The sequence below is a fragment of the Cucurbita pepo genome, chromosome 14 (assembly GCF_057944985.1).
Source record: "Cucurbita pepo subsp. pepo isolate OVF chromosome 14, ASM5794498v1, whole genome shotgun sequence".
Lineage (NCBI taxonomy): Eukaryota > Viridiplantae > Streptophyta > Magnoliopsida > Cucurbitales > Cucurbitaceae > Cucurbita > Cucurbita pepo.
Genome location: NC_141811.1, coordinates 11,710,156 through 11,730,725, shown reverse-complemented (window position 1 = coordinate 11,730,725; position 20,570 = coordinate 11,710,156). Strand labels below are relative to the sequence as shown.

The 20,570-nt window shown below is 37.6% G+C and overlaps 4 protein-coding genes and 1 non-coding gene across 8 annotated transcripts; 1 reads left to right on the top strand and 4 right to left on the bottom strand.

Moving 5' to 3' along the window:
* Nucleotides 1-782: 782 nt before the first annotated feature.
* Nucleotides 783-881, bottom strand: LOC111810951 (U6 spliceosomal RNA). Its single transcript, XR_002817467.2, has one exon. It is a non-coding gene; the product is annotated as a U6 spliceosomal RNA (small nuclear RNA).
* A 536-nt stretch (nucleotides 882-1,417) lies between these two features.
* LOC111810105 (uncharacterized) lies at nucleotides 1,418-4,135 on the bottom strand. The gene has a single exon (XM_023696677.2). It carries the CDS (start codon nucleotides 3,997-3,999, stop codon nucleotides 2,287-2,289), a length of 1,713 nt encoding a protein of 570 aa, XP_023552445.2. The 5' UTR covers nucleotides 4,000-4,135; the 3' UTR covers nucleotides 1,418-2,286.
* Nucleotides 4,136-6,452: 2,317 nt separating this feature from the next.
* LOC111810106 (phosphatidylglycerophosphate phosphatase PTPMT2) lies at nucleotides 6,453-9,838 on the top strand. 4 transcript variants are annotated; one of them, XM_023696682.2, is made up of 8 exons: nucleotides 6,453-6,616; nucleotides 6,700-6,730; nucleotides 6,967-7,207; nucleotides 7,313-7,435; nucleotides 8,000-8,093; nucleotides 8,717-8,799; nucleotides 8,891-8,980; nucleotides 9,267-9,838. In XM_023696682.2, exons 3-8 carry the CDS (start codon nucleotides 6,986-6,988, stop codon nucleotides 9,654-9,656), a joined length of 1,002 nt encoding a protein of 333 aa, XP_023552450.2. In that variant the 5' UTR covers nucleotides 6,453-6,616; nucleotides 6,700-6,730; nucleotides 6,967-6,985; the 3' UTR covers nucleotides 9,657-9,838. The 4 variants fall into 4 exon arrangements, with proteins under 4 accessions (XP_023552450.2, XP_023552449.2, XP_023552447.2 ...); XM_023696681.2 differs by having other exon boundaries at nucleotides 6,700-6,746; XM_023696679.2 differs by having other exon boundaries at nucleotides 6,465-6,585; nucleotides 6,700-6,746.
* Nucleotides 9,629-13,565, bottom strand: LOC111810110 (uncharacterized). Its single transcript, XM_023696687.2, is given in 13 exon segments — nucleotides 9,629-10,200; nucleotides 10,301-10,393; nucleotides 10,514-10,636; nucleotides 10,739-10,777; nucleotides 11,019-11,084; nucleotides 11,191-11,253; nucleotides 11,364-11,414; nucleotides 11,607-11,660; nucleotides 11,735-11,755; nucleotides 11,897-11,925; nucleotides 11,928-11,947; nucleotides 12,090-12,174; nucleotides 13,315-13,565. Coding segments are annotated over 13 exon segments (882 nt in total). The 5' UTR covers nucleotides 13,409-13,565; the 3' UTR covers nucleotides 9,629-10,056.
* An 895-nt stretch (nucleotides 13,566-14,460) lies between these two features.
* On the bottom strand, nucleotides 14,461-19,574 carry LOC111810107 (nudix hydrolase 8). Its single transcript, XM_023696683.2, has 9 exons — nucleotides 19,079-19,574; nucleotides 18,522-18,802; nucleotides 17,264-17,329; nucleotides 16,956-17,093; nucleotides 16,732-16,809; nucleotides 16,584-16,634; nucleotides 15,095-15,129; nucleotides 14,904-15,012; nucleotides 14,461-14,822 (listed from the first exon to the last, which is right to left on the bottom strand). Exons 1-9 carry the CDS (start codon nucleotides 19,176-19,178, stop codon nucleotides 14,616-14,618), a joined length of 1,065 nt encoding a protein of 354 aa, XP_023552451.1. The 5' UTR covers nucleotides 19,179-19,574; the 3' UTR covers nucleotides 14,461-14,615.
* Between the last annotated feature and the right edge of the window lie 996 nt (nucleotides 19,575-20,570).

Below are 20,570 nucleotides of genomic sequence, written 5' to 3'. Positions count from 1 at the left end.
AATTCACTTTTTGACAAAAATAAAAAGAATAAAAAAGTAATTAAAAAAAAGGTTGTTTTGGAGATTAGCTTACTAGCTTTTGTCTTCTTGAAGTGTAAGAAGGAAACATGAAGCAAATATTTCAAGCCCCAATAAAGTGCAAAATTCACTATTTAATTTTTTTAAATTGTCCTATGAAAATATTTAAATACTAACCACTCTATCTATATATATATATATATATATATATATAGGATTTATAAGTATATTTTAAAAATGTGTATCTAAAATGGGTAGGGTCCCTTTTTTCCCCTAAAAAACTAGCTTAAAATTTAAAATTAGGGGAAAATAGCAAAAAAAAAAAAAAAAAAAAAAGAAAAAAAACTTAATTTTTAAAAATAGAAAATAAAAAATTAAATAGGGAAAAATGCACAATTTAACAATAAAATTTAATTGAAAGAAAATATTAAAGAAATTAATAATATTATAAAGGAGTGATCAAAAGACACAATCCAGCTCAAGCCCATTAGAATAGATCATGGGCTTTATCTCTATTGGGCTTGGGCCGTTGCAGAGCGTTCACCAATGTTCCTTTGGGCTTAGCCCTTCCCATGGAAAAATATGAACCGCTAAAAGTCACACAGTCACTGCTAGCTGATATTATCCTATTTGGGGTTTCACTTTCGGGCTTCCCTTAAGGTTTTAAAACGCGTCCACTAGGGAGAGGTTTTCACGCTCTTATAAGGAATGTTTTGTTCACCTCTCCAACTGATGTGTGATCTCACAATCCATTGCCCAATTTCTAGCTCTAATACCATTTCTGAATTTTGTGCATGTCATCCTTGCACATGAGTCATGCTAATCTTCTCCATATCGTTCTAATTTTATCGGATGTCTCTGACTTTTAAATATTAAAATTCTTATCAACTTAACTATTACTCAACGAGTTTAGACATGTACCTTTTGTTGAACACAACTCTCTATGGAAAACACTCACACTCTTTATTAAGACCGATCGAGAAGAGAATACAAGACACTCGGTAGAATACTACTACTTTTTATTGTTTTTGGATTTCTTGGATGATGAACCTACGTAGGGGAGGGTATTTATAGCCTACACAATCTACCCCTAACAAATCTAAATCGACCTAACTGAATCTTTTTCCTGAAATATCTAAATCTCTCTCCTAAAATCTCGAGGTATCTTTCCTAAAATCTCTACTAAAATAAATATACTCGTACAATTATTGAGTTTGACTCTATTGGGCTAGTACAATTATTGGGCTTGATTCTGTTGGGCAGTGATGATATTTCAACACCTTTAACAAAGAAAGGTTCGAGTTCGCCAACTCGAACATACGTGGACCAGAAACATTTAACAAAAACCCATCTTTGGCAGGTCAAAGTGCCAAAGAAATGCCAAAAGCACTCTACCAAGTTCCAAATCTAAAATGGGTTATAATTAAACTACTTGTGCTAAAAGTTCTATATCCAAATATATAGAAAGAAATATTTGATGAAGTGAAACAACCAAGTCTATCTAATTCATATTGTTGGATGATGGAAGTCCCACATCGACTAATTTAGGGAATGATCATGGGTTTATAAGTGAGGAATGCTAACTCCATTGGTATGAGGCCTTTTGGGGAAGCCCAAAGCAAAGCCATGAGAGCTTATGCTCAAAGTGGACAATATCATACCATTGTGGAGAGTCGTGTTCGTCTAACATGGTATCAGAGCCATGCCCTAAACTTAGTCGTGCCAATAAATTGGTAAATCCTCAAATCCTCAAATATCGAACAAAGAACTCCTAAAGAAAAGGAGTCAAGCCCCTCCTCGAAGGCAGTCAAAAATGACTAAGACTCCAAAGGAGTCGAGCCTCGATTAAGGGGAGGCGCACTTTGTTCGAGGGGAGGTGTTGGATGATGGAAGTCCCACATCGACTAATTTAGGGAATGATCATGGGTTTATAAGTGAGGAATGCTAACTCCATTGGTATGAGGCCTTTTGGGGAAGCCCAAAGCAAAGCCATGAGAGCTTATGCTCAAAGTGGACAATATCATACCATTGTGGAGAGTCGTGTTCGTCTAACACATATAACTAAAGTTGTTTCAGCTGCAGATCAACAAACACTAATGGGAAGATGCCTGATGAAATATAGAATCTTTCATATTTGGAGAAGATGAAACACTTACCTGGAATTGAACTTGATGATCTAAGAAGAAAATCATGTAATGTCAGTTGAATGATCTGGAGTTCAAATTTTGATGAACTTACTGAAGAAGGGTTAGATGTATTCCTTCAACTTCAAGTTTGCTTTGAAGTGTTTCTACGAATTTGTCCAGTTGATCGTTTGATTGATTCAATCCTTTGAAGCCTGATTTGCTCTCTGAATTTGGCAATGAACTCATCAGCCTTCTTATCTACATCTGGTCCTCCATCATTGCTCAGATTGCTAGAGCCTCCTGCTTCTTCATTACTTGCACTTCTTTCGTTGCCTCTACGGTTCACATTAAAAGGTTCTCCATTGTCTTCCCTAATAAACTTCCCCACCATGTTATTGTCTTCTTCCTCGCTTTCCATGTCGTCGTCGTCGTCGGTCTCCATGCCGAGCTTTTCAACCAGTTCTTTTTTATTGTCATCTGGAAACTCAATGGGGTTTTCTTCAAAAGCTTGGACATGGGCGTTCTGATCTATCATCTTCCCCTTCAACTGATCATTTCCACCAAATTCTCTCCCTCTTCTTGGTGGCTCATTCGCAACTTCTCCATGTCTGATTTTTCTAATAGATTTCCCCACTGATAGACTATCATCATAATTTCTTGGCGGTGCTTCAGCACTTGAGTTAGGACTCATCACCATATCAATGTCATCTCCTGTATCACGAATTGATCTTCTGGGCTTGCTAGTAGTGACGCTTCTCTTCAAATCCTTTTGCTGAGGTACATCATTGTCGTTCAACCAAGAGCTTGGTTTCATTGAGGCAATTCTTCGAACATGTGGCGGGGGTGGAGGAGGCGGCGGAGGCGGAGGAGACCGGTAGAAGCTCTTCTTCCTTACCAAATCCTCAGCACTCTTGGCCTTTAATTCTGGCAATGCATTGGGCGAAGGAGATGGCTTCCTTGGAGACGGAGATGGAGGAGGAGAAGGAGATAGCTTAATGGCACTGGCTTCGGAGGACCTTGAAGTTTGAGGCCTAGAAGACCTAGAATCGATCCAATTCGATTCAGATTCCTCCATGGGAACAGCAGGGGAATACACGGGGGGATTATCAGCTTCTAATTGCACCTCCGTCCTCCCCGATCTCGATCGCCATGGAACCGGGGATGGAAGAACGACATTTTCATTCAAATTATCCTCAATTCCTTCAAGACTCACTCCCCCAAACTCCCCATTCGAACTCCTCTTCGAATCGCTCAATAATCTTCTCGAACTCACTCTGGACGTAGATCCAGAAACAGTTCTAGACTCATCGTCTACAACAACTTGAGAATTCAAGCTACGAACAGGAAGAAGCAGAGGCTTCTCACTCCTAACTCTCTGCTCATTAACAACAGGACTCTCTTCAGCAACAACCACAGACTCATTCCTAAAATACCTATTACTCCATGTTTGGACCTTATTTCCATCAGACAAAGACACGGATTCATCATTAGCAGATGGAGTTTCAGCCTCATCATCAAAAACAGACGAAACATGAAGCAAACCAGAAACATAAGACTGAACATTATCAAAATTAGAGCCACTAATTTCATCCTCTTTCTCATCATTTCTCCGGCTAAAAAGGCCGTAAGAAACAGCGATTCCGACGAAAAGAAGGTGCAGAAGCTCCCAAGTTCTAGTGAGTAAAGTTTGATTAACAAACTCAGGGGCTTGGGAAGGGACTAGAGGGAGAATCACTAGAAAGAAAATCGCCATTAAAATTTTACACAAGATATGGCTATTGAACTTACTTGGAGTAGCCTGATCTTTCCTTGGCGGCAGATTTGGAGGTTTGGCGGGAACGTCCGATTCCGCCATTGAAGAAGGATGAAGAAAGAGGCTCTTGTTCTTGGGTGAAGTGGAGGGAAATGGAGTTGCAGAGAAGAGGAAAACGGATGAAGAAGGTGAAGGTGAAGACTTAATGGCGAAGGAAAAAGTAGAGATAGAGAGAGAGAGAGAGGGTTGCAGAGGAGAGGAAAGGAGTTTGGAGAAGGAACAAAGAACAATTTGAAGGCTTTGCTTTTCGAACAACTTTTAAAACGGTTCCCATCAATTGACCATTGTACCCTTCTCTTTATCTTTTTATTTAACTCATAAATTAATAAAAACATCTTTAAAATTCAATAATACTTTTAAACTTTAATAAAATAATAATAACTAACAATATTTTTACCACATAGAACTTTTAATAATATTTCAAAAATAACATTAAATTTTATTAATTAAAAAAAACATTTAAAAATATGCAAAGAGGGTATAATTGGAAATTAAAAATGGGGGACACAAATGGCAATAAGGAAAAAGAGAGGGTCAATGGGTTGCGTAGAAATGGTCGGGATTCTTCTTCTCCACTTAGTTTTTTTTATATTTAAAAATAAATAAATAAATAGAATAATAACGTTAACATTGTTAGTTGAACATGACTCTCTCAACCATATGATATTGTCTACTTTCAGCATACGTCTTCATAACTTTTCTTTGAGCTTCTCAAAAAGCTCACGTAAGCTGGGTTCAGAACGTCGCGAGCCAGTTCGGTCCATATCCGGTGTGGCCGCTAGAGCATTGAGAGGACAAGGAAGGACGCACCTCTGGTGTACCAGTTATCATGCCCACGGTAAACGCTGGGTAGCAAAGTGCGGAGCGGATAGCTGCTGAAAGCATCTAAGTAGTAAGCCCACCCCAAGATGAGTGCTCTCTTATTCCGATTTCCCCAGAATCTCCGGTAGCACAACTGAGACAACGATGAGTTCTCTGCGCGTGTCAATTGAGAGAGTATTGTTTGATTAATAAACTCTTCCCTAAATTATCTCAGGAACTTTAAGACCTAACTAAAATTTAATATATTATTATATTATTGAGTAATTTTTTAAATTTAAATTCTTAATATTTTATTATCTTTTCATATTACATAATAACTATTTTTTCTATAAGTTTTTACCACAATTTTTATTTTTTTTAATATTATATTATTGAGTAATTTTTTAAATTTAAATTCTTAATATTTTATTATCTTTTCATATTACATAATAACTATTTTTTCTATAAGTTTTTACCACAATTTTTATTTTTTTTAATATTATATTATTGAGTAATTTTTTAAATTTAAATTCTTAATATTTTATTATCTTTTCATATTACATAATAACTATTTTTTCTATAAGTTTTTACCACAATTTTTATTTTTTTTAATATTATATTATTGAGTAATTTTTTAAATTTAAATTCTTAATATTTTATTATCTTTTCATATTACATAATAACTATTTTTTCTATAAGTTTTTACCACAATTTTTATTTTTTTTAATATTATATTATTGAGTAATTTTTTAAATTTAAATTCTTAATATTTTATTATCTTTTCATATTACATAATAACTATTTTTTCTATAAGTTTTTACCACAATTTTTATTTTTTTTAAGAAATAAAATATTAAAAAAATATAATTTTAGTCCAATTCAATATATTATGGGTTAATTAATTTTGACCAAAAATAAAATAAGGTTAAAGATTCAATTTATTAGAATACATTAAAAAAATATAATTAATTAATTAATTAATTAATTAATTTATTTATTTATTTATTTATTTAATGGAGTGCAGAGGATTAGAATTAAAGATATAATCTATTAGACTTAGTTTGACTATTAAACTCAAGTCAAACTGCTTAATTTGTAAAGGAAGTTAGGAAGTTGAACGGATGAACCGATAATAGTTTGGTTCGTTTAATTTGACAATTAGCTGATTGGTCAACAACACACTCATGTTGGATCGGGACAAAATACAAAGGAAAGACTGCAAGACATGAATCGTGGGATCAGAACATGATTGAATATATATAATTTTGAGTTTTTATATATATTATGACCAACTCCAAATTGACTTTTCGATTTTTTATCGTACCCCGATTAGAATCTCTAATTTTTTTTTTTTCTTTTTATCGATGATACCTTAAAATTCATTATTATCCGATGTCTACGGAATCAAAAAATCAATAAATATTTTTTGAAATTATTTTGAGATTTACAATGAATTAAAAAATAATAATTGAGATTAATAATGGCATATTAATTCTATCATTAATTATAAAAGAAATCCAAATCCATTAAACTTAATAATTTCATTATTAATATTGTGAATATTCAATGTTGAAAATTCAACTTTTTAAAGTGACGGCCTGTGAGTTATTGTTCCTGAATGCAAAACAACCTTCAAACACGTGGCTGTAAATCAATGAGCTGCCACACAATATTTCTGACCGTCCGTAACTTTAACATTACCATTCTGAACCAATTCGTCGATTCTTCTTACAGCATTTGCCGGAGTTCTTCTCTCTCTACCTTTCTCTCTCATCAATCGGTTTCAAACAATGTTAAGCAAATGGTTGGCGTAGAATCCAATCCATGGTAGCCTGTCAATCTTCAACCAAAATCTAGGGTTTGTTTTTCGAAGTATTTCGTCGATTTTTCCCAATTTTGTTCTTCCCCTAATCGATCGTCATTCGTGTTGACCAATCGCAGCTTCCATCGAGATATCATTTTCCGGCTGCCGGTGGGTGGGGACTTCTGTGAGAATTTCATTTTTCTGTATTTCTCTGTGGAGATCTTCTCCGATTATTCCATTTCTGGGATTTGGCTTAGGAATGAATGTTGGGTTTTCGCGATGGGGGAGGCTAATTGTTTGTGTATAATCATGCTTTTTGGTTGAAAATTTGGGGCAAACGCGTGAGATTGCTGGTTTGTTTATGTGTTTGAGATATTATTCGATTTTATTGCAATTGATTTTAGGGGCTTTTTATTTGAGGATATGTATATTGAGAAATTGAAGGAAGAGGAGTTGCAGAGTGGGGAAGAGGGGAATTCAGGTGTTATCGTTAGTAATTTGGAGAGCCAAAGCATTGTTAGGTCTGATGTGAAAAGGATCGTTGTTGGAGTTGGGGCTCGTGTTCTTTTCTACCCAACTTTGCTTTACAATGTTTTCAGAAATAAGCTTCAGACGGAGTTTCGATGGTGGGACAAGGTTGATGAGGTATATGTTCTTGATCTTGTCAGTTCTTTCTAACCCAGATGACAAACGAATGCATAATTATCAGAGTGCAAGAAATATGCGTTGTAATGCCATTTTTTTCTTCAGTTCATATTGTTAGGTGCTGTTCCATTCCCTGCGGATGTTCCCTGTTTGAAGGAGGTTGGCGTTCGAGGAGTGATAACACTAAATGAGCCATATGAGACCTTGGTTCCTTCGACTCTATATCGTGTAAGTGTCGTTTTAATTTGCTTGTTCTGTACTAAATTCATTCTGTTTGATTCTTTGGAATTGTGTTAAGTGGAGCTATGAAAGTGCTGCTTCAAACTAATTTGGGATCCTATTTGTTTGTATATAAGCATATTTCTGTTCGCATTAACTTGGTGCTAACGGCCCAAGCCCACCACTAGCCGATATTGTCATCTTTGGGCTTTCTCTTTCGGGATTCCCCCGAAGGTTTGTAAAACGCGTCTGCTAGGGAGAGGTTTCCACACCTTTATAAAGAATGCTTATAAGAAGGCGTTTGAGAGACTTCCAATGCTGTTTTCGTACTACCTATAGGATTGCCATTATCATCCTTTCATAGTGAGTTATGGTTGTCTGTCCACTTCTTTCCATGTTTGAATTTGGTCTATATTGGAAAATTGAAGTGCAAGTATCATCTGATATGAGGTTGTTTCAGCTGACATTAATGACCTGTTACTGTTTCTTGACTTGACTATTGAAGGTTTTCTCCCTTACCTACTTGTGCCTTAAATTGATTTGAGAATGATTTTTGCGCTTGTACCATTGCAGGATCATGGAATTGATCATCTGACCATTCCGACTAGAGACTATTGCTTTGCACCTTTATTGAGTGACATTTGTGTTGCTGTAAATTTCATCCACAGTACGTATGTTCTGCTAAATTCTTTCTGCATCCATGAAAAGTTAGTAACGGCCCAAGCCCACTGCTAATAGATATTGTCCTCTTTGGCTTTCCATTTCGGGCTTCTCCTCAAGGTTTTTAGAACGTATCTGTTAGGGAGAGGTTTCCACACCCTTATAAAAAATGATTCGTTCCCCTCTACAACCGATGTGGGATCTCACAATCTACCCCCCTTTGGGGCCCAACGTCCTCGTTGGCACTTGTTCCTCTCTCCAATCGATGTGGGATCTCACAATCCACCTCCCTTCGGGATCCATCATCCTCGCAGGCACACCATCCGATGTCCGGCTTTGATACCATTTGTAATGACCCAAGCTCTCCACTAGCAGATATTGTCCTCTTTGGGCTTTCCCTTTCGGGCTTCCCTCAAAATTTTTAAAATGTGTTTGCTAGGGAGAGGTTTCCACACCCTTATAAAGAATGCTTCGTTCCCCTTTCGTTCCCTTCTCCAACAGATGTGGGATCTCACAGAAGTAGTCTATGTTCATTAAATGAGAATATGTGCAACCTTCAAGTTTATGGTGTCAAATAAACTTTTCCTTAATGAGTAATTTCATTTTTTTGATCATATGCTGCTATCAAAGAAAATGCATCACATGGACAGACTACTTATGTTCATTGTAAAGCTGGACGCGGGCGTAGCACAACCATTGTTATTTGCTATTTGGTAAGTCTTTGAATGCAAATAAAATAACCTTTATTCTTAAATTTAAAATCAAGAAGCCTTCGCTTTTCTGAGACTTTATGGTGGTGTACAGGTGCAATACAAGCAAATGACGCCAGAAGAAGCTTATAAACATGTGAAGTCAATCAGGCCAAGGGTGCTTTTAGCACCATCACAGTGGCAGGTATTACTGCAATCCTTTCTCTTCCTTCTTTTTAGTTCGAAATATTACATTGTTTATATGAAAGAATTACCTTCCACGTTTTGAGCTCATCTGATTGTTTCTACGGTTTGATTTCAAATACATTGATTCATTTATTGCCCCTTTCTACCTTGTAGCTTTTTACCTTTCTGGGACTTTTCATTATGATGAATTCTGCGTTTTAAGTAGTGAACTTGGTTTTCATCCCGGTTTGGACTCGATGACAATTCTTAGTACATGCACGTTGATTGACGGTTTCTATTCACAGGCTGTCCTGGAATTCTACTGCCTGATCGTGCAGAAGGATGCTTCCTTCTGCCACATAAATGATTTAGGAAAGAAAGTATCAGAATCAGCGCATGATCTTATTGCATTTGATGATAGTTCTGTAGTTGTTGTAAAAGAATCCGATCTTGATGGATATGACCAAAGTAGCAGCCAAAGTGAAATGGGTGATATCTGGGCAGATTTAAGTGTAGTCTGCAGGGTTCGTGTTGCTGGTCAGGCAGCCCTCACAAGATTCTCTTGTTTGTTGCTCAGCTATCGAGAAAAACACCATAGCCAGGAGATTAAAGGTGATGATCCAGGCGTCAGGAAGGGCTGTTCACTCAGTGCTACTCATTTGGAAGGGTTCAGTGTGGACATTCATGTCTATTAAACCAACTCAGAGGTCACAACTTTTCTGAACTTGCCTCATATGTATATATATATATATATGATAAAATATAGCTAAATATGTACCAGGCAGAATTGAAATTGTTAATATATTCCTGTAAGTGAGATTGTACTGTCCAATATGTTCTCATTCTGAATGCATTAATGCAATTCTCATGTTTCATACATCGACTTTTTTCATTGAACATCGACTCGTCTCTTGGAATACATAGGGTATCTACTTTTATTTTTTCCTTAACTCTCTGGAAAATAGGCTTGCATAGTTGATGAGGATTTAAGGAACTTTGTTTTGTGAACTATCTTACTCTTTTCTTTACTGGTGCTTTGCTCTTGTTTAATCGATACTATGGTGCTCGTTGACTTTCCGAGATCCGTCCGAGTCTTTATCCTTGTAAGTATGGAATCACATACTTTCTCATGTCACTATTGGAAATTTTAATATGTTCCCCATCCACTCTTATGTATTTCACTCTTCCAGCTTCATCCAAGGTTTTCAGACCAATCCAGTCTTCAATGTAGAGTTTTGTCTGCAGAAATCAAGCAGAAGTGATCATATTGTCGTAAGTACTAGTTATGTTGGATGTTTTTGATGTCATTAATTCAATTTATTTCAATTTATGTTGATACCTGTTGTGGAGGTATAGTTGAATTAAAAGCTCCATCCGGGTACTGACCGAACCAGGAGGTTTCCTTAGGGACCAAAATAGCGTCCTGCTCGAACTGGACGACAAAAAATGATAGCATAGGAGGAGTTTTTGATTAGCTGTTTTTTCATATGGCTATAAGAAATAGAGCTTCAAGATGTCTTTGACATGAAAGTAAAGCCCCTTTCAAACCTACCATAATTAGCACCAAGTTTTGTAGGCTACTGAATCTTTCCTTGTACGTCGAATTCCTCGCTTGTGGGCGTTCGTTGTTGAGCTTTGGAAGAAACTTACATTTCTCCAAATACTTCGGGATAGCCTGGAAGTAAAAGCTAACACGAACAAGTCAATTTAAGCTTCGTTTTTGTGGTCGGGACGATCAAATGAAGAAAACAAAACTAGCTATAGGAATAGTGCTCACGTTTGGTAATTTGAGATAACCACTGGGAGCTAGATGATCCTGTGACAGTCAACAGAGAAGGAAACAGCCATATATGAATGTCATGGCATGTCTAAAATGGAAAAACAAATCCGTAATGCCTAGACCCATCGTTAGCAAATATTGTACTCTTTGGGCTTTCCCTTAAAGTTTTTAAACGCGTCTGCTAGGGAGAGGTTTCCACACCCTTATAGAAAGTGTTTTGTTCTCCTCTCCAACCGACATGGGATCTCACAAAAGCTATAGGTGGGTAGAGTTATACTTGAACGTAGTCGCTGTAGATGTCCGACTTAATGAGTTTATCTACAAGGTGACATAAAATGGCCGTCTGCAGAAACCGAAATTCATTTCAATAAGGACCTTCCTACTTAGTATTTGAATTCCTCAAAACAAAAATCCAGAAACTGAAGATGAAAGGATAATTCAAAACTTACACCACAAAGAGGAACAGAAGCAATACCAGCATGAGGACCTCCTAGAGATATAAAGTTCTTAACCTTTAGACGCAGAGTAAGGCAAGAACATGAACAGTGAGGAAATATATAGACATAAACAAAATTCTCAAACAAAATCTAAAGACTAGAAAAGATCTTAAACAGTTTCTCACTGGTGGTCCTCCGTCACATAACTCGATCACTCCTCGGCCGACCAAGTTACCCTGTTCAGCCAAACGAAATTATGCTTAACAATCTTTTCCATGCTTGCTTGACTTTCCGCTTTCATTGTACCGAAAAAGGTTTCATCTAATGGAGATATTGGTACATAATAAAGCGTTTGTCAAGTTATCAATGAATACTTGACTAGGCAAATTGGATTCACGTCTTTAAAGACGTGAATCTCCGATAATCACCTGGGAGAGACCGACAATATTATAACCGTTTTTCAACTCCTCCATTTCCTTCACCTGCATTTGTCATACCAAATCAGTCAACATCTTTAGAGATGAGGTAGATAAAGGAGCCATGAGGACTTTCGTACCTTGTCACAAATAAGTCCAGCCTGAACGTAGAAGAAAACTTCAGTTAGAATGAGAACTATTGAAGAATTACGACGCGTAAAACAAAAACATAATTCTGGTTGGGTCTACCACATTTAATCTATAACGGGGAGACCCCGGGATAAGTTTCAATAAGGTCTTACCTGTTTCTCGAGGGGCATAAACCAAGAATCCACACTCCATTGCCAACTTCACTGGTAGAATTAGCAATTGAAAGTCATTATTCTTCAATCTTAACAAAATACCTTCAATTTCTGAACTTTGTAGCAATAAATCTTAAGATTTACATGAAAAACCAGCAGGAAAAATGGAAAGATGGGGGCTGTATGAACATACAGGCAATATCCTTCAACACCAGAATAGTTTATCAGTAGTTGTGTGAAGTTTTTAGGCCCTTGATGTGAGCACTGGCCTCCTAAACCTGCCATGATGAAAAAAATGAAGGAATTCCAGAGCATTTATGAGATATTATTTTCTCTCGTATGCAGGAACAATGGAGCTATCGGTATGATTAGAGATGTCCATTTAATCTGCGTAAAATTTCGGTTGACATGGAAAACGGAGTAGAGAGTAGAGAGAGTTTTCTTTCTGTTGGCTAAATGGGAATGAGTATGAGGTTGATTATTTATTTATTGTTACCCAATTCAATGTTTATAGCTAGATTCATTATATAATAAGAGTTGCTTGGGTTTTACTATCCGAAAATTAGATTTATTGTAGAAAATGTCTCACTTCGACCCATCTCAATCCATCAACGCTCGTACTCTGTCTACATTGTATAACTAAGCAAAGGAAAGTCAACAATACGCAATGATCAAGAAACTTACAAGAACATGGATATCGTTCCACAACCCGATGCATATCCATGGAAGCTCCCCTTGTCGAGGAGGCAATCCATAACTTAACTAAACCAAAAACTATACCCCGAGTGCACCACAAAACTTTAGGAACAACGAATCTTCATAAAGATATGATATTATCCACTTTGAATATAAATCCTAAGACCTCATTCTAGTGGAGATAATGTCCCCTTACTTACCCACGATCTTTCTTTAATTAGAACTTCAACAATCCTAGGCTGGAACAAGGTCTCAGTGAGCGTGTCTTAAATGTTCATCTATCCGTTTAGCACTGTCCATACCGTCATTTTCTTTGAAGCATATTGCTAATGCAACCGAGTTTTACCACAAATCTTCACTATAAAGACACATTCGAGACTCACAACTTCTTTATTCTATATTTGAGGATTTTATCAATACGAACAAGTTAAGGGCAAGACTTTGAAACGACTTGTTAGGGACAACAAAATTAAAGGCATGACTTTAATACCACAGTGGTATGATATTGTCCTATTGAGCATAAACTCTCGTAACTTTCCTTTCGGTTCTCTAAAACCGCCTCTCCTTACTTATATACCTATGATCTTCCCTTTACTTAGCCAATATGTGATTCCAACGATCCCTCCCAACATAGATAGATTCACCACAAACAATCGAGAAACGAAGAATCAAACAAGAAGTCGAGTTAAAAACAAAGAGAGGGACAGTAGATTAGATGTTACCATGGAGCACAATGAAGGGCAATGAAAGAGAACCCGGAATCGCAGCGAAAACGAGAGCCAAAGAGAAAAAGGGCATTAAAAAGGGAGCAGCCATGGGGAAGAAGAAGCTGAGAAAACACAGAGAGCTTGAGGTACCAACAATGGCGTATGAAAAGGGAAGATGGTGACTCGCATTTAGTGGGTTATGGGTGATATGTTATAAAGGTGTGGCAGGCGGTGCGGCCATTTATTGGGTGCTAGTGGCAATGACATTCGCATTGTGACAAGTTTTCTAATATTAGATTAGACACTTAGCCTATACAATAATGTTTCATTCAAAGGTTCTTCGATCGTATTTGTTACCAAATGCATGCTGACCTCGTTTTGAGGAGAACGAAGAATTTCTTATAAAGGTGTGAAAATCTCTCTGTAGTAGACACGTTTTAAAATTGTGAGACTGACGGTGATGTGTAACTGTAACGAATAAAGTGGATAATATCTACTAGCAGAGAACTTGAACCGTAACATAAACTCTCATGATTTATGAAATGTACCCGAGTTAAGTTAATGAAATGTAACATTCAAAATAGAATGCGTCGTTGCCAAGGATCGAACCTGAGTCACCCACATAATAGGTGAGAATACTTACCACTATACTGCAACGATTCTACCTCTAGTGAGCGACGATTTTTATGAGACGATTCAAGCCACTTGGCTTAAACAGATATCAAAACAAAATTCGCCGTTGCCAGGGATCAAACCCGAGTCCATGACAGGCGAAAATACTCACCACTATACTACAACGACCATGCCTCTAGCATATGCAACGATTTTTACGAGAGGAGCCAAACCATGACTGGCGAAAATACTCACAACTAAGCCTCTAGCTACGTGCAACGATTTTTGTGGATTGAGTCAAGCCACTTGGCTTTTATAGTTAGATTAGACGATACTTAACCATTTTCGAGTCAAGCCATAGCGACAAACAAACTGCTCACATCGAACAAACCGCAAAACAAGAATAGCTTATTTTCTTCCCTCGAATTCTCCGAATTATGCCCTTATGGTTTAACTCAACTCGAAAAATTGAGAAAAACAAAACCTGCCGAACTGGTTTCCTTGAACCGGTTCGTCTACGTCTAAACGCGTGTGCCTCCGGTGAGCGGATTCACATGAAATCCCTTTGGAATAGATTTATGGAACTCAAATAACAGTTCTTTTTGTTTATTTATAATCAGCCATGTACAAAAAAGCACACCTAATTGTGCTAATAACATAATGATATATACTACTAAATCAGCTATGAACAGGTTGTGTTCCCTTCAGTTTCCAGCACAGTTTAGATCCTCCCCGTCGACGATATTGTAATAAAGTGACGAAAGTTTACCATCGAACTTCGAGACGAGTTGATGAACGTTCAAGCCACAATAATATTTATCGAGTCGAGCGATGCAAATGTCGATAATCTTCTTAAACATCACATCTTCTTTTACATGGGATTGCTCCACAAACTCAGCTAAAGGCATCCACTGAATTACCATGGAAATGATTTAAGCTTTCAATGTAGAACAGCATAGGACTTGTTCTTCTTTGAGTTTAGAAAAATTTACCTTTGCTGCTTGAATTTCGAAATCGTCGACGATTATCTGGGTCGATAAGGGTCTAAGCATGCAGACGAAGAACAAATCGGACTTCTCGAACGCTATGTTGTGAGCATGCCTGGATTAATGGAGGAGAACGATGTTAGATCTCGTTGACTCGGTTTCGACAAGATGAAATGAAGAAAGTCACATGGTTTTACCTGAAAGCTATTACTTCAACAAATTCAGTGTCAATCTGCAAAACAGAGCATAGAGAATCTATTAGGACATAGAAACTTGATCTGCTATAGTAAATAGTAGCATAAAGCTTTTCACACGAGCCTCCTACGAGGAATGGCTAAGTTAAATGCAACAGCCCAAGCCTACCGCTAGTAGATATTGTCCGCTTTGGCTCGTTACGTATCGCCGTCAGCCTCACGGTTTTAAAACGCATTTGCTAGAGAGAGACTTCCACACCTTATAAGAAATGCTTCGTTCTCCTCTCCAACCGATGTGGGATCTCACAATCTACTCCCGTTGGGGGCCTAACGTCCTTGCTGGCACACCACCCGGTATTTGGCTCTGATACCATTTGTAACAGTCAAAGTCTACCGCTAGTAGATATTTTCCACTTTGGCTTGTTACATACCATCGTCTGTCTCACGGTTTTAAAACGTCTGCTAGGGAGAGGTTTCTACACCCTTATAAGAAATGTTTCGTTCTCCTCTCCAACCGATGTGGGATCTCACAATCCACTCCCCTTGGGACCAGCATCCTCGCTGGCACACTGCCCGTATTTGGCTCCGATACCGTTTGTAACAGCCCAAGCCCACTGCTAACAAATATTGTCTGCTTTGACCCTTTACGTATCGTTGTCAGCCTCACGATTTTAAAACGCGTCTGTTAGGGAGAGGTTTCCACACCCTTATAAGGAATGCTTCATTCTCCTCTCCAACTGATGTGGGATCTCACAATCCACTTTTGGGGGCTCACCGCCCGGTATTTGGCTATGATAGAATTTGTAACAGCCCAAATCCACCACTAATAGATATTGTCTGCTTTAGCTCGTTACATATCACCGTTAGCCTCACGGGTTTAAAACGCGTCTACTAGGGAGAGGTTTCCACACCCTTATAAGAAATGCTTCGTTCTCCTCTCCAATCGATATGGATCTCACAATCCACCCCCCCCCCCCCTCCTAGGGTCCAACGTCCTGTTGGCACATCGCCCGGTGTTTGGCTTTGATACCATTTGTAATAGTCAAAGCCCACTGCTAGTAGATATTGTCCACTTTGGCTCGTTACGTCCCACCATCAGTTTCATGATTTTAAAACGCGTCTGCTAGGTAGAGACTTCCACACCCTTTTAAGACATGTTTCGTTCTCCTCTCCAACCGATGTGGGATCTCACAATTCACTCCCCTTGGGGGCCCAATGTCCTCGCTAGCACACTACCCGGTGTTTGGCTCTGATACCATTTGTAACAGTCAAAGCCTACCGCTAGTAGATATTTTCCACTTTGCCTCGTTACGTACCACCGTCAGTCTCACGGTTTTAAAACGCGTCTGCTAGGGAGAGGTTTCTACACTCTTATAAGAAATGTTTCGTTCTCCTCTCCAACCGACATGGGATCTCGATCGATGATCTCTAAAGTTTAGATTCTTTGTTGGAATTTGCATTCATGATTAAAGGTTTGACAGAAAATACTTACACCAGTTTCCTCCTTAACTTCTCTAGCAACTCCTGTATAGATCTCTTCCTTCTGATAAACACAGAAAAGTTTCAAAAGAGTTAATAAAAAGAATCTCGAAATCTAACATGTACAATCGGGACGATGAACCGAGCGGAAAGCCACATACCTCAACGATGAAACCGGTTGGTATCTTCCAAAAATTAGCGAATTGTGGAGAACAGTATTTTTCTTGCACTACCAGGACCTGTTGCCAATGACCAGCTAATTATAGTTTAGATATGTTTATGTCGAAAATAATTGTTGTGTGATCGGCTAGAATTTGTCGTAAACGACGAGTCGAGAAAATAGAACAACCTTATGCTATAGAGATCTAAGGCTTGTGAAATATACCTCGTTTTTGTCATTGATGACGAATCCTCCGACCCCGACGTGATGCGAAGCATTTGCAGGAAGCATGCAGGGTCCGTCGGGTATCCAATAAGTTAACATCAAGTAACCCGGCTCAGCGTGATGGTATTGAAATCCTGCCTGTGATCCAAATAATCAGTCCAAGAGGAACATGCTAAGCAAACAAATAAACATTCTCCTCGCTTCGAGCGAATCGGACTCTATTAAAATGAAATAACGATAGGGTTCACTGATGTCCGAGTAGAGTAAAGAAGGGTAAGCTATTAATCGGGTTTAGATACGAACGTTACCTTTATGGCGATCGGAACAAGCTCGGACTGTTCGACTAGCAACTTAAGCCAAACTCCCTTCTTTCCCTGCAGCAGAAGAGATTCTCAGTATACTATCCTCACTGAATATGTAGTAGTTTATGCCTCTACTGCACCTGAAATATGGAACTACATTGAATTGGACAAGAAAACCAAGGTGTCAAACATATGTTTGGTGCGGTTAAGAAACTTTTGTGAACTTTGAGGTTTCTACATGACATCAACGTTGTGAAAATCTGCGTTACGAGCTCGTTTAGAGTACTTACATCTACCTAAAATACTGTAACAGCCCAAGCCCACCGCTAATAGATATTGTTTGCTTTGACCCATTACGTATTACCATCAGCCTCACGGTTTTAAAACGCGTCTGCTAGAGAGAGGTTTCCACACCCTTATAAGAAATGCTTCGTTCCCCTCTCCAACCGATGTAGAATCTCACAATCTACCCCCTTGGAGGCCAACGTCCTCGCTTGCACACCGCCCAGTGTCTGGCTCTGATACCATTTGTAACAGCCCAAGCCCACTGCTAACAGATATTGTCCATTTTGACCCAACGTATCACCATTAGCCTCATGGTTTTAAAACGCGTCTGCTAGGGAGAGGTTCCACACCCTTATATAAGGAAAACGCATCTGCTAGGGAGAGGTTTCCACACTCTTATAAGGAAAACACGTCTGCTAGGGAGAGGTTTCCACACCCTTATAAGGAAAACACGTCTGCTAGGGAGAGGTTTCCACACCCTTATAAGGAAAACACGTCTGCTAGGGAGAGGTTTCCACACCCTTATAAGGAAAACACGTCTGATAGGGAGAGGTTCCACACCCTTATAAGGAAAACACGTCTGCTAGGGAGAGGTTCCACACCCTTATAAGGAATGCTCTGTTACCCTCTCCAACCGATGTGGGATCTCCCAATCCACCCCCTTTGGAGGCCAGCGTCCTCACTAGCACACCATCAGTGTCTGGCTCTAATACCATTTGTAACCGTCCAAGCCCATCACTAACAAATATTGTCCGCTTTGACCCGTTACATATCGCCGTCAGCCTCACAGTTTTAAAACACGTCTCATAGGGAGAGGTTTCCACACCCTTATAAGGAATGCTCCGTTCCCCTCTCCAACCGACGTGGAATCTCACAAATACAATTTTCAAACCAGCAATCATATATGGTTCAAGTGAAGGCATCACTTCAATCATTAGAGTAAATACAAACATCAAACATGACATACAGAAATCTTTACCTTCTTTTTCCAATGAGACAGAGAGAAACGAAGATTCGACGAAAAGACGATCGGATTCGAAGGTAATCCATTTGGATCAATAACAATTCCATCATATTGATCATCAGCAGCATCTAACAATCTACTATCTCTTGAAAACAGCTTAGAATTCAATCCATTTGTTCCATTTATCTTATGAGTAAAAGCTTCAGCTGCTAGTTTTTCTTGGCTAATTGAACTCACACCTCCACTACAAGAAGCTTTGTTTGGAAGTCTTGAATAAGAAGCCCTGAAAAATCTACCTAAACACACAACCAAATTTCAACAGAGAACACAACATCATTAATCTTTCCAAATGAATCCAACATCCAAAAACAGCAAAACCACAGAACAAAAATGTTTGGTCCACAAAACATCTGCCAAATTTCAACAGAGAACACATCATCATTACTCTTTCCAAAAGAATCCAACATTCAACATCCAAAAACAGCAAAACCACAGAACAAAAATGATTGGTCCACCAAACATCTGCCAAATTTCAAGGAGGAATCAAACACAAACATATCAAGAGAGTATACCTTTGCAAGAAGAACACCTAGAAAACCTCTCAACTTGGTGCTTAAAGCTGGAAAACGGGTAAGAAACCGCTGTTCTTGGCTCGAACAACGACATCTCCATTAATGGCGATCTCAAAAACACACAAAAATCTCAAAAACCCCTCAAAATCCGAAGTGGGTTTTCAGGAAAACTTGATAAACAAAACCCTTGACCTTAAATCGAAGAGGAAAGAGAAGAATAATGCGAAGAAATCCCTTAGAAAAGATCGAAATTCGGAGGGAACAAGGGGGAATTCGCACATTTTACATAGTGGGGTGAAGGGATTTAGAGTATTAAGAGTGAAATAGCGATGGAATTTGGAGAGGAAACAACCTTATGGGGCCATATTTGAACAAAGCGACAGCGGCATTGAAGTGACAGATTTGCGATCGCATAACGTGTGGTATTGGGGGTTTTGGTGGGGTATTTGAAAACGATACTGAAATCGATTCCAGCGATCGTTTTAGCAGATTAGGATTCGTGAATTGTTTAAAAATGGATATCTAATTCACATGAAATTCATGCTTCCTTATAATGTCCTACTCAACAACCACACGTCCATCCCCTAATATATTTTATAGTATAATTATAATTAGTTATGGAATATATCTTAAACCTCGTGAATTAAATTAATAAAAATATATTAAGATAGAAAGATATCTGGATAATATATTTTGTATTATAATTGTAATTAGTTGTGGAATATATCTTAGATGTTCGTGTACTTTCTGGGTTAAATTTATATGGATATTTGAGGAATATATTTTATGGTATAATTGTAATTAATTATGGAATATATCTTAGATATCCGTATGCATAAAGAATTTCGTGGACTAAATTAATAAAAATATATTAAGATATAACGATATTTGGGGAATATGTTCGGTGGTATAATTGTAATTAGTTTATGAAATATATCTTAAATATCCGTATGCATAAAGAATTTCGTGAGTTTAAATTAATAAAAATATATTAAAATATAAAGATATTTGAGGAATATATTTTGTGGTATAATTGTAATTAGTTATGGAATATATCTTAGCATCAAGAATGTCGTGGATTAAATTAATAAAAATATATTAAGATATAACAATATTTGGAGAATATGTTTTGTGGTATAACTGTAATTAGTTATGGAATATATATATTAAATATTTGTAATTTATTAATATTTTTTTTCATTATTTTTAGAAGTTACTTATAGAAATTAGTTAGGAGTATATTTTATATTTATTTTTTAAATTTTGTTAGCAGGATATTTTGTATATTTTATCTTATTTTTGTCGGTATATATTTTTATTTATTTTTAAGAGTTAGTTAGTAGCTTGTATCTTATTTAAACGTTGTAAACGAAAACCCGTACACCTCATAGATTTTATCCCAACTTTTTAATATCACTTCTGAAAGTTTATGAATATTTTAAAAATGTAGTAATAACGGTAAATATATTTTATAATTATTTTAAATGCGTTT